At 36.5% G+C, this 13,500-nt stretch overlaps 1 protein-coding gene across 1 annotated transcript in view; it reads left to right on the forward strand.

Annotated features, from left to right (window-relative positions):
* The window catches only part of MAP3K2 (mitogen-activated protein kinase kinase kinase 2), a 38,511-nt gene extending 28,110 nt beyond the window's left edge, over positions 1–10,401 (forward strand). Inside the window, exons 14-16 of the mRNA XM_012649952.1 lie at positions 1,818–1,947; positions 6,758–6,935; positions 7,673–10,401. Coding sequence (XP_012505406.1) covers positions 1,818–1,947; positions 6,758–6,935; positions 7,673–7,898 — 534 coding nt within the window. The 3' untranslated portion in view covers positions 7,899–10,401. The remainder of the gene's footprint in view (positions 1–1,817; positions 1,948–6,757; positions 6,936–7,672) is intronic.
* Positions 10,402–13,500: the final 3,099 nt, after the last annotated feature.

Here is a 13,500-nt window from a genome sequence, read left to right on the forward strand (position 1 = left end):
AAAAAAAAAAAAAAAAGACTAAATCAGAACTATTCAGGAATAGGTGGCAGATTATGTTTCTCATTAGCTACACTTGGTTTATAAGGACAGTTATCTCCTCCAAAGCTTGGGTTGTCATTCCTTGAATTTGAAAAGTATGTTATTAAATTAATAATAGCTCACTGAAAATCTAAATGAATTATACAACATACGGTGAGCCCATGGCAGTTGCTGGACATACATATGTTTCTAGACTTTGCTGAATCCCCAGTTTATGAATGATACTATGTAATTTCTCTCCTTAAATTTAGTGGGATGGGCCCCTTTGTGCACTAGACTCAAGCCCTGTCAAAATTGTTATTTCATTTTTCAATTTTCCCAAATTTAGCATTCCATTCCTTAGTTTATCTAGAACTACTTTCAGACTTGGAACCGTAACTTTCTTTTATTTTCAGTGCCTGGACTGGCTTCTCTGTTATTCTTTCTCTCTGCCTTTCTCTCTTCCTCTCTTTCTCTCTCTATCCCTCTCCACACCCCCCCACACACCCCATTTTTAGCTGACAGTGCTTCTCAACTTGTTTCAGTTGTTTGCAGTGAAGAAGTTAACATTTTTATAGTACACACAGGTAAACTGACTACACTGAGGGAGCTATTAGCAGCCATAGGCCACTGACACAGCTGCCCAGAGGATCCGTAACTCCATCCTCCATTTGCAGCCTACAAGTATTTTTTTGGCCTTTCACTTGGAAAGTTCAGTTCTAGCAGGGTTATTCTGTGTATTACTGCAAGTAGAGACACGGTAAGGAGACTGTGAACAAAAGGCCATGCTGAATTATGGTTGTGAGTGGTTGCTGGGCACACTTGATGCCTAAGGCTTTCCACGTGTGTGTTTGCAAGTTTGGGTCTATAGAATTGCAAACTGCTCTCCCTCCAGGGATGGCTTATGAATAGCAGAGATGACAAATGGTTAAATCTGTAAAATCCTAGGATCTGCGTTCATATGACAAGAGTACATAGTTTACCAAAATTCAAGGAAAGGCAAAAACATTCGGATATATTTTCTTGTTGAAAAAATTATTTGTCCCTCAGGAAGCATTTTATTTCTGTCTTTTAAAGTGGGTGATTATTAATGAATTTGCACATTGGAATCATTAGGGAAGCTTTTTCAGAATTGAAGTGCCTGTGCCTCACCTCAGACTGATTCAGAATCCTCAGAAATGGCACCTCATCCTGCCCTAAAAAACACTTAAGAAAATTTGAAATTCCTCTTTATTTTCTCATGTTTTGAACTAGAGTGTTGAGTATATAAAGGAAAAACTTAAAAATCTCATGTGTTCTAATTGTCTAATCATACTCATTTTTTCTCTTGAGAAATCAGATGTCAATAAAACACTATTTCAAAACAGAATAAGAACAAAATAAAATTCAAATATGACATGCTTATATGAGCGAGTAGGAAAAACAAAAATATATTCAGGGCAAAAAAAGCCAGATAAAAGTACTGAAGAATTTTTAAAAACAGGATTGCAAAGAATAGGATATGAGATAGTTAGAACCAACATAGTAATATAAACAAGAATATCAGTCAAAACATAGTTTTTAAAGGCTTCCTTCAGCTGTAATCCATACTCTTCCACAGTTCTTGGAAATACAGTTTAGGAAATACAGGTGACTTTTATGTTTAATTGCATGGCATAGTATGATTTTACTGAGAATCCCTGCCTTCTCCAACTATATAACCTCCTAGTCATGATGAAGACTCTCAAAAATAAAGCTTTAATAGTGGTTTTCATTTCAAACCATAAAACAAGTTCTTTTGTTGTTCTCTTTTATCTTAGGGTTCAATTAAGGACCAATTAAAAGCATATGGAGCTCTTACTGAGAATGTGACTAGAAAATACACCCGTCAGATTTTGGAGGGTGTCCATTATTTGCACAGTAATATGATTGTCCATAGAGACATCAAAGGTAAGTAATGAGGTATTTTTTGTTTTAAGTACACAGTTCTTTGTGAATGTCAATGAAACAAATGATATGGTTAAAATATTTAACATGTAAATTAATACATCTACCTTTAAAATAGCACAGGGAAACAGTTCTCTTGCTTTCTCATGGACTCTGTCAATGTTCCATGAGACCAGTTCTGATGTTCAGGTCTCCACAAATGGATAGCTCCACTGTGGGGCTTCACAGAATCAATAAAGTTTAAGAGATCATACATGTAAGCCCATGTTTTCATACATATTGCATGGGCATTAGAATAGACTAGTTAAGAGTAGGGGCTCTGCTACTGGATGGTCTGATTCAAATTCAGGCCTTATTGGTTGTGAACTGCGTGGCCTTGACAAGTTACTTAATCTCTCTGTGCCTCAGTTCCTCATTCTTGAATAGGGAGATAACAGTATCCAGCTCATAGGATTCTCGTAAGAATTAAATGAGTTAATGCATGTAATATGCTTAAAACACTTCCTGATACTTAGAAAGCATTCAAAAGTTAGCTACAGTGACCACGTACTTTATTTTGAGGTCTTACGTAAATTCATGGGAATGGATTTCATTACCTAGGGAAAGAATAAAAAGGAGGGAAGCAAAGGCCCAAAACTGAGCTTTGATGAACTCCAACTCAGTTAAACTCACTTTTTAAAACTCAAAAATGCATCTGTTTTCAGGGATCAAGTATGTAAGTGAATGCAAGAAATGACAGCAAAGCGAGTGGTGGGGAGGAGTGAAATTTGAGAGTGCCTAACACTGTATGCTTACTGTAAAGCGTACCTGGGGGCTTGAGTCTGTAAAAAACTGAGTTGTGACTCCAAGTTTAAAAACCACTCTGTCAATCAATCAAGAAAAAGAATAGATAGATATACAGTCATGTGATACATAACGACATTTTAGTCAGTGGTGGACCACCTATGCAACGATGAGTATGCCATATAGCCTAGATGTATAGGCGGTTAGTGCCCTGTATGATGTCTGTCATAGACACCCGATGACGCATTTTTCAGAACATATCCCAGTCATTTAGCAACATATAACTGTGAGAGAGAGAGAGTGTGTGTATGAACATATTATTCATAGAGTCTTGCTGTGGGCGCCTGTGAGCTCCCAGGCTTTTGCTTCATTCCTGTGGTGTGGCACATCCTGACTGAGGCCTTATTCAGGCTAAGGAGAACATTCCTAACCAGTTCCCGGTGACAGAGTAGAATCTGCAGAATGCCTGAGCCATATCACATATACTAGAATGGGGAGTCCGAAAGGATGGGAACATGGTTCATGATCTGCCTACCTTAGGCAGACCTCAGTTGTTAAGTACAAAACCCGATAGCTTAAAGAACCTCCTAGAGGCCGGGCGTGGAGGCTCACGCCTATAATCCTGGCACTTTGGGAGGCTGAGGCGGGTGGACCGTTTGAGCTCAGGAGTTCGAGACCAGCCTGAGCAAGAACGAGACCCCGTCTCTACCAAAAAAAAAAAATAGAAATTATCTGGACAACTAAAAATATATAGAAAAAATTAGCCGGGCATGGTGGCACATGCGTGTAGTCCCAGCTACTCGGGAGGCTGAGGCAGAAGGATCGCTTGAGCCCAGAAATGTGAGGTTGCTGTGAGCTAGGCTGACGCTACGGCACTCACTCTAGCCAGGGCAACAGAGTGAGACTCTGTCTCAAAAAAAGAACCTCCTAGAGAAATTATTCTATTAGGAATAATCTCTGTTTAAGCCAGCTTCTCCTTAGCCACAAAAATGAGGCAAGGCAGTGGAGCTGAGGGAGCTACCCCCTTTTTGGATCTTCTAACCTTGCCAGAAAGAGTGATGAACCATCCTGGTCGAATGGGGAGGGTGGAAGCAAGCTGATCTTAAAACATTATAGGGCAAATATATTGATAAGGGAAAAACGTAAGATAAAAAATTGGATGTGCAATATAATCTCAAGTTTGTAAAAATGAGGTACGACCTGGAAGGAAAGTTTCCATATGATTAACAGTGCTCATCACCAAATGACAGGATGAGTGATAATTGTTTTCTTGTGCAGACTTTGACTGTTTCTGTATTTCCCAAATTTTTATGAGCAACTTTTAAATGGTAAGAGAAAGGGAAGATAGTTGATTGGTTTTAAATTTAAACCCATGAGTTTAATGAAACTTAAGATGAAAATGAATAGATCATTATTGCTGGGGACCCAGCTCATTTCAAAAGCTAGTTTCTTTATTCTGACTTTTTTTTTTTTTAAACAAACTATACCACAGAAGACCAAATAGTGGATGAAAAGAAAATTATCTTTATAGAAGTATTTTAGCTAACACGTGAAGAAGGAATAATGAACTAATAGATAAAGGCACTAAACATTAATAGCTGCTGACATCACTAAAATCAGTTCTGTTCTACACGTCAACCCCCCAAAATGGAACCTGAATCTGATCAAGCCTCCAGCATTGGTTCAGCACTGGTGATTCCTCTCTCCCTATCCGTGACCTCCTGGGATTGTTCTTCCCTGCTCGTATCTCTGTTATGAGTAAAAACTGGCTTGTTTGTTGTCCTTCCACTGGTTAAATATTTTAGAGACAATGGCTTTTTTGACAGTCCTCCTGTAAGTGTTAGACAGTAGAGATGTTAAATAAGCAGTGCTATTTTAGAGAATCACTAGTACTGTGGCAAATTTAGGCTTAAGGTGTGCAGAGAATGGGTCCTGGACTTGCGCCTGGATAGAAGCTTTAGAGAAACATCATTGACTAGGCTCGGGAATTTTCTGGGAAAACAGAAAGACAAGTACAAAAGCTCATGATAGGGGTGGAGAGTCTATGTTCTCTCTAGTCTATAATGTAGATTTTCTTCACTGTTCTTAGAGATCATTTTTTTAAAAAATGGTAAGAGGACAAAAAATATGTATATATTTTTTATTAGAGATACTAACAGAGAAGGAAAGAATCTTTTTTAATGTAAAATATGGTTAGGTTATGGAGGACTTAAAAATAAGAATTGAAGTAAAATTTAAAAATTAAAATTAGGTAATAAAATTATTGGCTTATTTTAGAATAGATAGTTTATAGGAAAAGTTAAAAATGAGAAGAGAAATAATTTATAAAAGGCAGAAACTAGACTTACAATGCTCCCAAAAAGACAGGGGAAAATAGAGAATAAAAACCAAATGAGCCTGGTGCGCAGATCTTGGATCTTGGTTTTTGATACCCTTCTCCACTAAAAGGGAAATAGCTGATTCCGGGACTGGTGCAGAAAACATACAAGATGAGCCTGGAGTGTCTTCTGGTGCCAGAAAGTAAGAAAGTGTTCAGAAACACCCCAAAAAGCAAAAACAACACAATGATGGGGTATGGCAAAGGGACTTAGGAGCCAGTGGAGAGAGCTCCTCATGGCCAAAGCGGATACAGTTTGAATAGCAAAATAAAGAGTACTGGATTATAACCCAAAGTGTAAAATAAACATGGGTCTGTAGTGATATAAATGAATGATTTAATAACTAAAGGGGAAGAGGGACCCAAATCTCTCCTACAGAATAATTTCAAGTAATTTACGTATCTACTCAGCCTGGAGCGTAACTCTATACTCCTTAATTGTGGGGTGTGCGTGGTGAATTTCTTCCAGAGAATACAGTATGGGAAGCGGGGCCAAGGCGGGAGACTGACTTTACAGTGAAAACCTGATGAACACTACCTCAAGCCAGGTGATCAGAGTAACATCAACAGTGATGTTGACAGTCTGTGCCCTTAATATCAGGTGATGAGAATGGCACTTCTGGCCTTCCTCCCCAAAACTTACAACCCCAGTCTGATCATGAAAAAAACATGAGACAAATCCTAATTGAGGGATATTCTATAAAATCCCAACCCCAGTACTCCTCAGAAATGTCAAAGTCATTAAAAACAAGGAAAGTCTGAGAAAGTGTCATACCTAAGAGGATCCTAAGGAGACATGATGACTAAATGCAGTGTGGGATCATGGAATAGAAAAGGGACATTAGGGAAAAACTGAGGAAATCTGCATAAAGTATGGACCTTAGTTAATGATGATGGATTAATGTTGGTTCACTGACTGTGACAAATGTACCGTACTATTTTAAGATCTTAATAATGTGGAGACTGGGTGTGGGAGTATGTGGGAACTCTCTGTACTGTCTTTGCAATTATTCTATAAATCTGAAGCTGTCTATATTTAAAAGTTTATTTTAAAAGTAAAAAATTTTAAAACAGATGATAAGCTCAAAATTTGCTTATAAGACATTTAAAATACTAGAAATTGAGAAGTAAAATTAATATAAAGCAAAACAATATTAACAAAAACTTTAAAATATAAGGTAACTAATATTTAAGTGACGGTGGGGGGAATGCTGGACGTTTCTGATTGTGAAGGTCCCCCAGGAAGCCCCTGAGAAGCCAGCTTCAGCCATGGGCTTCTTGCTTTGACAGAGAACTGGGGGCCAAGAGCCTGCTCTTGCTTTCTTAGTGCTTCACTGAGCTTTGTTCTTAGCCCTTTCCCTCTTTCTCCTCTTGTTCACCCTCACCTCCAACCTGTACCAGTCCTTTTCAGTGGCAGAACCTTCTTAGGATGTGAAGCAAACACAGCTGACTAAAAGTTCAGTGTTCATGTGGCATATCCTTATGAGCACCCACTGTGAGACTGATGTTATGCCAGGTACTGCTTGGAGGATGAAAAGCAGCCTAATTTAGGGGATAGATTGAAGAGTCTACTAAGTCATTCTCTGCTGCTGTTCTTTTATACTATATTCCAGAGTGCCAATAAAATTAATGAAATTAGGCTATCGTTTTTAGGTGCCAATATCCTGCGAGATTCAACAGGAAATGTCAAACTGGGAGATTTTGGGGCCAGCAAACGACTTCAGACCATCTGTCTGTCGGGGACAGGAATGAAGTCCGTCACAGGCACACCATACTGGATGAGCCCTGAAGTGATCAGTGGAGAAGGATATGGCAGAAAAGCAGATATCTGGTAAGTTTTGATGTTAGGTTTGCCCGAAGACTACCTGCCTTCTTATGTATTTCCATCCAGGATTGAAATTACCAAGCCAGATTTAAATTGTCTTTTGTACTTCTAAAATAGGATGTAAGAACTGCAGGAATTAACACCATTTTAATTATGCCTCATTGAGACTTATAATTGAGTAAATATTTAGAGTCCTCAAACCTATCTTCCATTCTCTAGGTCCTAAGCAAACCATAGCATTAAAAAGCTATCTTACTTCCCTAAAGAACTTTAAAAGTAATCTTTGTCAGTGCTTTATAATTCAGTTAATCTTTAATTGCTTAATAATTTTAAGTTAGAACATAAAATGGCCATTATCTACTTCCCACTTAGAAAAGATTTTAATAGACATTCATTTTAGATACCTGATGGCAAAAATTTCTATTGCTTATATTCTTTGTAAGATAAAGACAAAAATTATTTTTAATGTCCGGTTACAAAACAAAAACAATAAAATGAATAATTATGTAAAACATAAGTAATAAAATGAATAATGTTCTTTGCCTAACCATTTAAGTGACAGTCATTAAATTATGGTTTATTTTCATTGATTTTTATATTTTAATTACAGTTTTATGTAATTACAACTTTTCAATGAAACTTTAAACTTGAAATCAAGTCATATTTAAACACTCCTGTTTCTCATTTTCTAGCTAACTAGCTTTCTTTTATGGTGATATTGTTTGTGTTGTACTTCTTTTTAGGAGCGTAGCGTGTACTGTGGTAGAAATGCTAACTGAAAAGCCACCTTGGGCCGAGTTTGAAGCAATGGCTGCCATCTTTAAAATCGCCACTCAGCCAACAAACCCAAAGCTGCCACCTCATGTCTCAGACTATACTCGAGATTTCCTCAAACGGATTTTCGTAGAGGCCAAACTGAGACCTTCCGCTGATGAACTCTTAAGGCACGTGTTTGTGCATTATCACTAGCAGCCAGTAACCTCTCCTGTGCCTCTACCCAGTTCCCATCTATTCATTCACCTTCTCTCTGACTGCACTTTTCTTTTTTATAAAAAAAGAGAGATGGGGGAGAAAAAAAAGACAAGAGGGAAAGTATTTCTCTTGATGCTTGGTTAAATTTGTTTAATAATAATAGTAACCTAAATTTTTTATATTTAATCTTTTTTTCCCTTACAAGAACTTGAAACTTTTTTTTTTTAATTTTTATAATGTACTGATGTGGTTCAGAGAGATAAAGCACTTTAGTACATAGTCTTTTTAGTACAAACAAATCATTTGGAATACCTAAAGATTGTAGAATCTTTCCCTGTATCACTGACATATTGGTGGTGATGGGGAGACCTGGAAAATAAGAAGAAAATGATGTATAATTTGTAGTTTTTAGTGCTAGTATTTAAAATAGATCCTCATTTGTGGGATTGAGCCCTAAACTTGAGTTTAGGGTAGGTACTCAACTTAAAGAATATAGGTTCCTTCTTATATCTGTATTCTTTAGATCCTAACCTCTGTCTACCAAGCTTTTTGCTCAGTAGGAATCTTGATAGAATGAATCTCTAAGAGGTATGTTTGTTAATCCTAACCAGTATAATAAGCAAACACTATAATAGATCCATGTTACTGGAATCTATAAACCTTGAGGGATAGCTTTCTGCTTAAAAAAATACTATTTTATTTTAAAGTCAATGAGCAAATTCAAGTAAAAGATTAAAGGATAGTCTTCTCATTAAATGTGTGAGCAGTAGAGGAGACCACATTTGCTAGTCAACAGAAATAATGGAAAAAAAACTAATTTTTTTTTGTATATTTTAAACTATGAGGGGGGAAAGTCCCAAAATTGAAGGAATGGAGAAATAATCAAAATCATGGATACTTTCTTCCTATTTTTAGCTCCTAATTCCCCATAATTAATATTCCTTAGGAACTAAGAGTTCAGCCAGGAGTATCTATGTGTTAAAGCCAGTGAGTGTCATGAGATGAAACCCTTGTACTTGGGATCACAGAATACTAAAACACCTCAGAAAAACAGATATCATGTAAAACAGTGGTTTTTAACAGTGGAGCAAGGATAATTTCACTTGGCATTTGGCAATACCTGGAAATGTTTTTGGTTGTCACAACTGGGAGGATACTACTGGCATCTAATGGGTAGAGGCCAGGGATGCTGCTAAATAGACTACACAGGAAAGCACTCCCCTCCCCCCCCCGGAATTATTCTGCCCTAAATATCAAAAGTGCTGAGGTCTTTAACTGATGTAAAGACCAGTCCCAGTTATAAACTGAAAACAGAAATTTACAAAGCAGTAAATGCAAAAAAGTAAATTTCAAAGAGAAAGTGATACATGCAAAATGAGAGTTTTACAAGAGCAGATATCACTACTTTAAGTCAAGGGTGAATGACCTCAGCAAACAGCAAACAGGAATCACTTCCTTACCAGCTTCATATTGCACCCAAATCAGTAACTCTTCCATTTTAGAAACAAAATGAATTAGAACATTGAGCCTTTTGAACTCAGCCATCTGTATATAGTCTTTCCTTAAAGGTCAGTTCATAATTTTGGGCAAAGAAAAGCATGTCAAAACAAAGTATTAACTACTAACAGAAAGGTTCAGAAACTGCCAGGTATTTCTAGTATAATGTATCCACTAAGAGCAAGGACATTAAATGGAACAAGACAGCCGGGAAAGGTCCCACTATCTCTAATGGAATTGTACTACTGAAAAACATGAAGATAGTAATTTGGCCACTTGCAATTTTTTCAGCATATTAAAGCAAGTGCTAGGTACTTTATTTTTAAAGATCTAGAAAATAATAGTCTTCTTGGAGGCCCTAAATGTGATGCCTTTCATGGGATTCTAAGGGGACTCAGATATTCTTATTTTCTGCCAAAAGGTACACTCATTTAGGGACTCTTTATACTTTGTTTCTGAAGTTAGGTAGATCTTGGTTTACTGTATCAAGGTCTTACCTGGCATTCCCTGTAGGAATATTTGAAATTCCACTAGCTTGTCTGAGAAGAAGTCAAAGCACAAAATTTGTTGTCAGTGCTTCTCCTGTATCTTCAAATCAAATGAAGCAGCTTGCAAAGAAGAGCATGAATTAGCTGCCCCCACTTTGGTAAATCAACTAACTGCCAAATCTTATGCTAGAAACATAATCCTCAAGTGTGTGGATCTATTATAATTTCTTTATCTTTTATGAGTGAGGGCATCTTTTCTACTTGAGCAAGATCATGGTCTCTGGACCAGTGGGCTTTTTCTTCATATCTTTGTCTTGTGTGGTTGTGATTTCCCTTTGGCTCATTTTTGGTCTGTCAGGGTAACCAGCAGTGCAGAATATGACACAAATGCTCTGTAGAGAAATTGGGGGAGACTGTGGAACCCAAAAGCAAAACTGTCTGCTTTTTTCAGTCTCCTTTTTCTTTTCTAAATGCTATAGAAAATAAAGGCACCTGAAAAGAAACTACTACTTTAACACTGCTGCAGAAGGCCTTTGCTTTATAAGAAAAATATTATTAACTATGAGAAAGTAATGTTCTTTATGTAAAGACTTAAAAATAGACTAACAGTTTACAGAGTTATTATATAAAATATGATGTGAATTTATTTCAGACAAGTTGTGAAGGTACCAAAAACCACAATAAAAGTTAATATATGTAAAAACTACTAGAAAAAGCTTGAAGGTGGTGGGGGTGCGGGTATGGAAGACCAAAAGTAAATTTAAAAAAAGAAAGTTTTGAAAGGAAACACCTCTATCAGGGAAAGTTAAATATAACACTCCATTTTTTTCTTCTTTCAAATAATGGTATGGATCAACAAATGAAATTTGAACTTTTTAGGATTACTCTAAATGTATTTTGTTTCTTAAATGCACAATTGATTCTTCTATACTGTAATGTTTCTTTGCTGAGGCTGAAAATGGCTAGACTGCTGACTTTGTGCCTTTAAAATGCATTCTGCTTTGACAGTGGCAGACTTTTTGGTGCTGGAGAAGATACACTAGCAGTCTTATATGTGCTTTTCAGGAAATATCTTTCTACTTAGGCCTTGAGAGATTCAAACTGGCATGACTTAGGCTTGGACCAAATATAAGATCTTTTACATTGCAAACAAAATGTATGAAATAAAAGGGTTGAGAAATATCATAATGACTAATAGAAATTTCGATTGATTGGTAATTCTTTAAAATGTATTTAAAAGTATACAGACTGAAAATTTCAGTATGACTATCTTGAAAATTTTCAGCACTTGTTTACACAGCATCTTTCTAACTTAAAAAAATGACTATTGCCTTACAGAGTTTCAAAAGGCACAGTAACCCTTACATAATGCATATAAGAAATTGAAATGTTAATACACTTGCTGAACTATGAAAGAAAAGTTAAAACTTCGATTTCAGAGTAAGTTGAATTGGCTTTCACTTGAGGGAGTCTTTATCTTATTCCCCATAGAAACTACAGTAAAAAGGTGAAACTATTTCTTTAGCTTTCTGCTGCTCCAGCTCTTATATATGTCATAGATTTTCTCTCTAGTGTTTTTGAGATGGAGTTGTTAGAAGATAAGTGAAATTACAAAGAAAGTAAAGTCAAATTTGAAAAAAAAAAAAAGTCAAATCTGAATTGGTTTAGCAGGATAACCAAGCCAGATGGAGATTCCTTGGTCCATGGCAAAGCTCTGTGCCAATGATTTCATTTGGGGTCTAGGAACCCATAGCTTGATCAAAAAATCACCCGTTGTCAATCAAGTGTACAAATCTATCCTTTTCATAAATCAAGTGAATCTTTTTCATTTGCTTATTCAATAATCGTGACTTATTTTATCAGGTACTAAATTAACACCCTTGAGGAGGTGACAGTCTAGGAGGAATATGGGCAAACTGATAGTTACTTTATGGCATACCCTAACTCTGAAAGTTCAGCAATGATGTTTTAAAATGTTATGATTATTCTTTATGAAGTAAGGGAAAAACAATTTTGGGTAGTTATTGGCTGTTAAAACTGAAATGTCATTAACAACCAGGAATAGAGTAAAGGTGTCCTCAAATTGGGGGACTCCCCCTCGCCCAGTCACGCAGCCTCTCTCAGGACCCCCTCACTGTAAACCAGCCTCTGCTCAAACAGTCCAGTGATGGGGAACATTTATTCCATGACAGCATTTTCCCCCAGAGGTCTCTTTTAAAGAAAAAAAAATGTTTTCTTTTGGTCTAAATTGTGAAAATACCCAAAACATTTGATAGAAACTAAACTCTGTCAACAGTGTTATTTATGCTAACATCAGGACAATTTCTTTTCAACCATATTGTTTTAGGTTTGGCCTTTGTTACAAATGTAATGTTCATATTTATTTGAAGATTAGTTAAATGTTAATGAAAAGCAATCCAATTGTTAATTTTTAGTAGTGCCTTTTTCTCTGTATGCCTTAATTTTATTTTATATTAATAATAATTTGTTACCCATCAAAATGAAGATTTTTTTCAAAATGAAGAAGATTTTTTTCCAAAATCAGTAGGCTTTATGACTTCATTTGGCCTTAGGCTGTGTATTGGCCCTTAAAACGTTTCTTAATGCCTGCTTCCTCCTCCTACCCTTTTCTACCTCCTTTTTTATTTATTTATTGTTTTGTAACATTAGGAGAGAAACTTTAGCATTTGTCTGTGATAGATGCACTGCAGTCTCCACTAGATGTGAATTCCTAACATAGAAAGAGGTATTCTCATTCTGAAGAGACATAGTAAATTGTTTTCCAGGTTGATTTTCAATCAACGTTGGCACTGTCCAAGTTCTTTATATATCATAGTTCAGTTGTGATTTTCACAGCAGAGTTAGAGTGGTGGTTTTTGCCCTAAAGAAGTCGTTCGAATAGTTTACAAATGTTGAGGCAGTGAGGCTTAGAGCAACAAGCAAGACATCCAGGGATAGCGAATTCTAATCCTAACTTTTCAGCTAATGTTTTGACTAATATGCTAGCTTACTTTTCTGTAAAGTGTGTGTTTGTGTGTGTGTTTGTGTGTGGTGTTTAAAATTGGAGCAGGGGTAGGAAAGAAGGAGGGAAAGGTATGAGTGTCCAGTTAGATCAGTCTCTGTTTTTGGAAGAACAACTCAAAAACGTATGACCTTCTGATGATGGATAGTTGTAATCATCCTTGGTAGGAATTCCAGTACATTTTCCACGAGTAGCTAGTACTAATGATTGTTTAATAAAAGTATTTACTGTAAATTGCCATGCTCTTGGTTGCTAAAAGTAGATTAAAATTCAGTTTGTGTGTGTGTATAATAATAAGCTTATATATAATTCCTAAATAGGAAATAGTTGATTTTACACAGTTCTTCATGAACTCTTCGAAACAGAAATTCTGCCAGACATTATCAAAACAAGCTTCCTTAGTTTACCAAGTATTCAAAAAGAAATTTTCTTATACCTCTTTTTGGTTGGCTAGGGAAGGTGTGCCGTGAAGCCACTGCTCCTACTTCCTAGTCGTCTTTAGCTTGGCTTTGACTTCTGCCATGGTCTGGATGGGATACCATGATAGACAGGTGTGGGAAGTATCAGGCACCCCCGTTTCCCATACTCACCT

Source organism: Propithecus coquereli, unplaced genomic scaffold (genome assembly GCF_000956105.1).
Source record: "Propithecus coquereli isolate 6110/MARCELLA unplaced genomic scaffold, Pcoq_1.0 Scaffold307, whole genome shotgun sequence".
NCBI classification, from domain to species: Eukaryota; Metazoa; Chordata; class Mammalia; order Primates; family Indriidae; genus Propithecus; species Propithecus coquereli.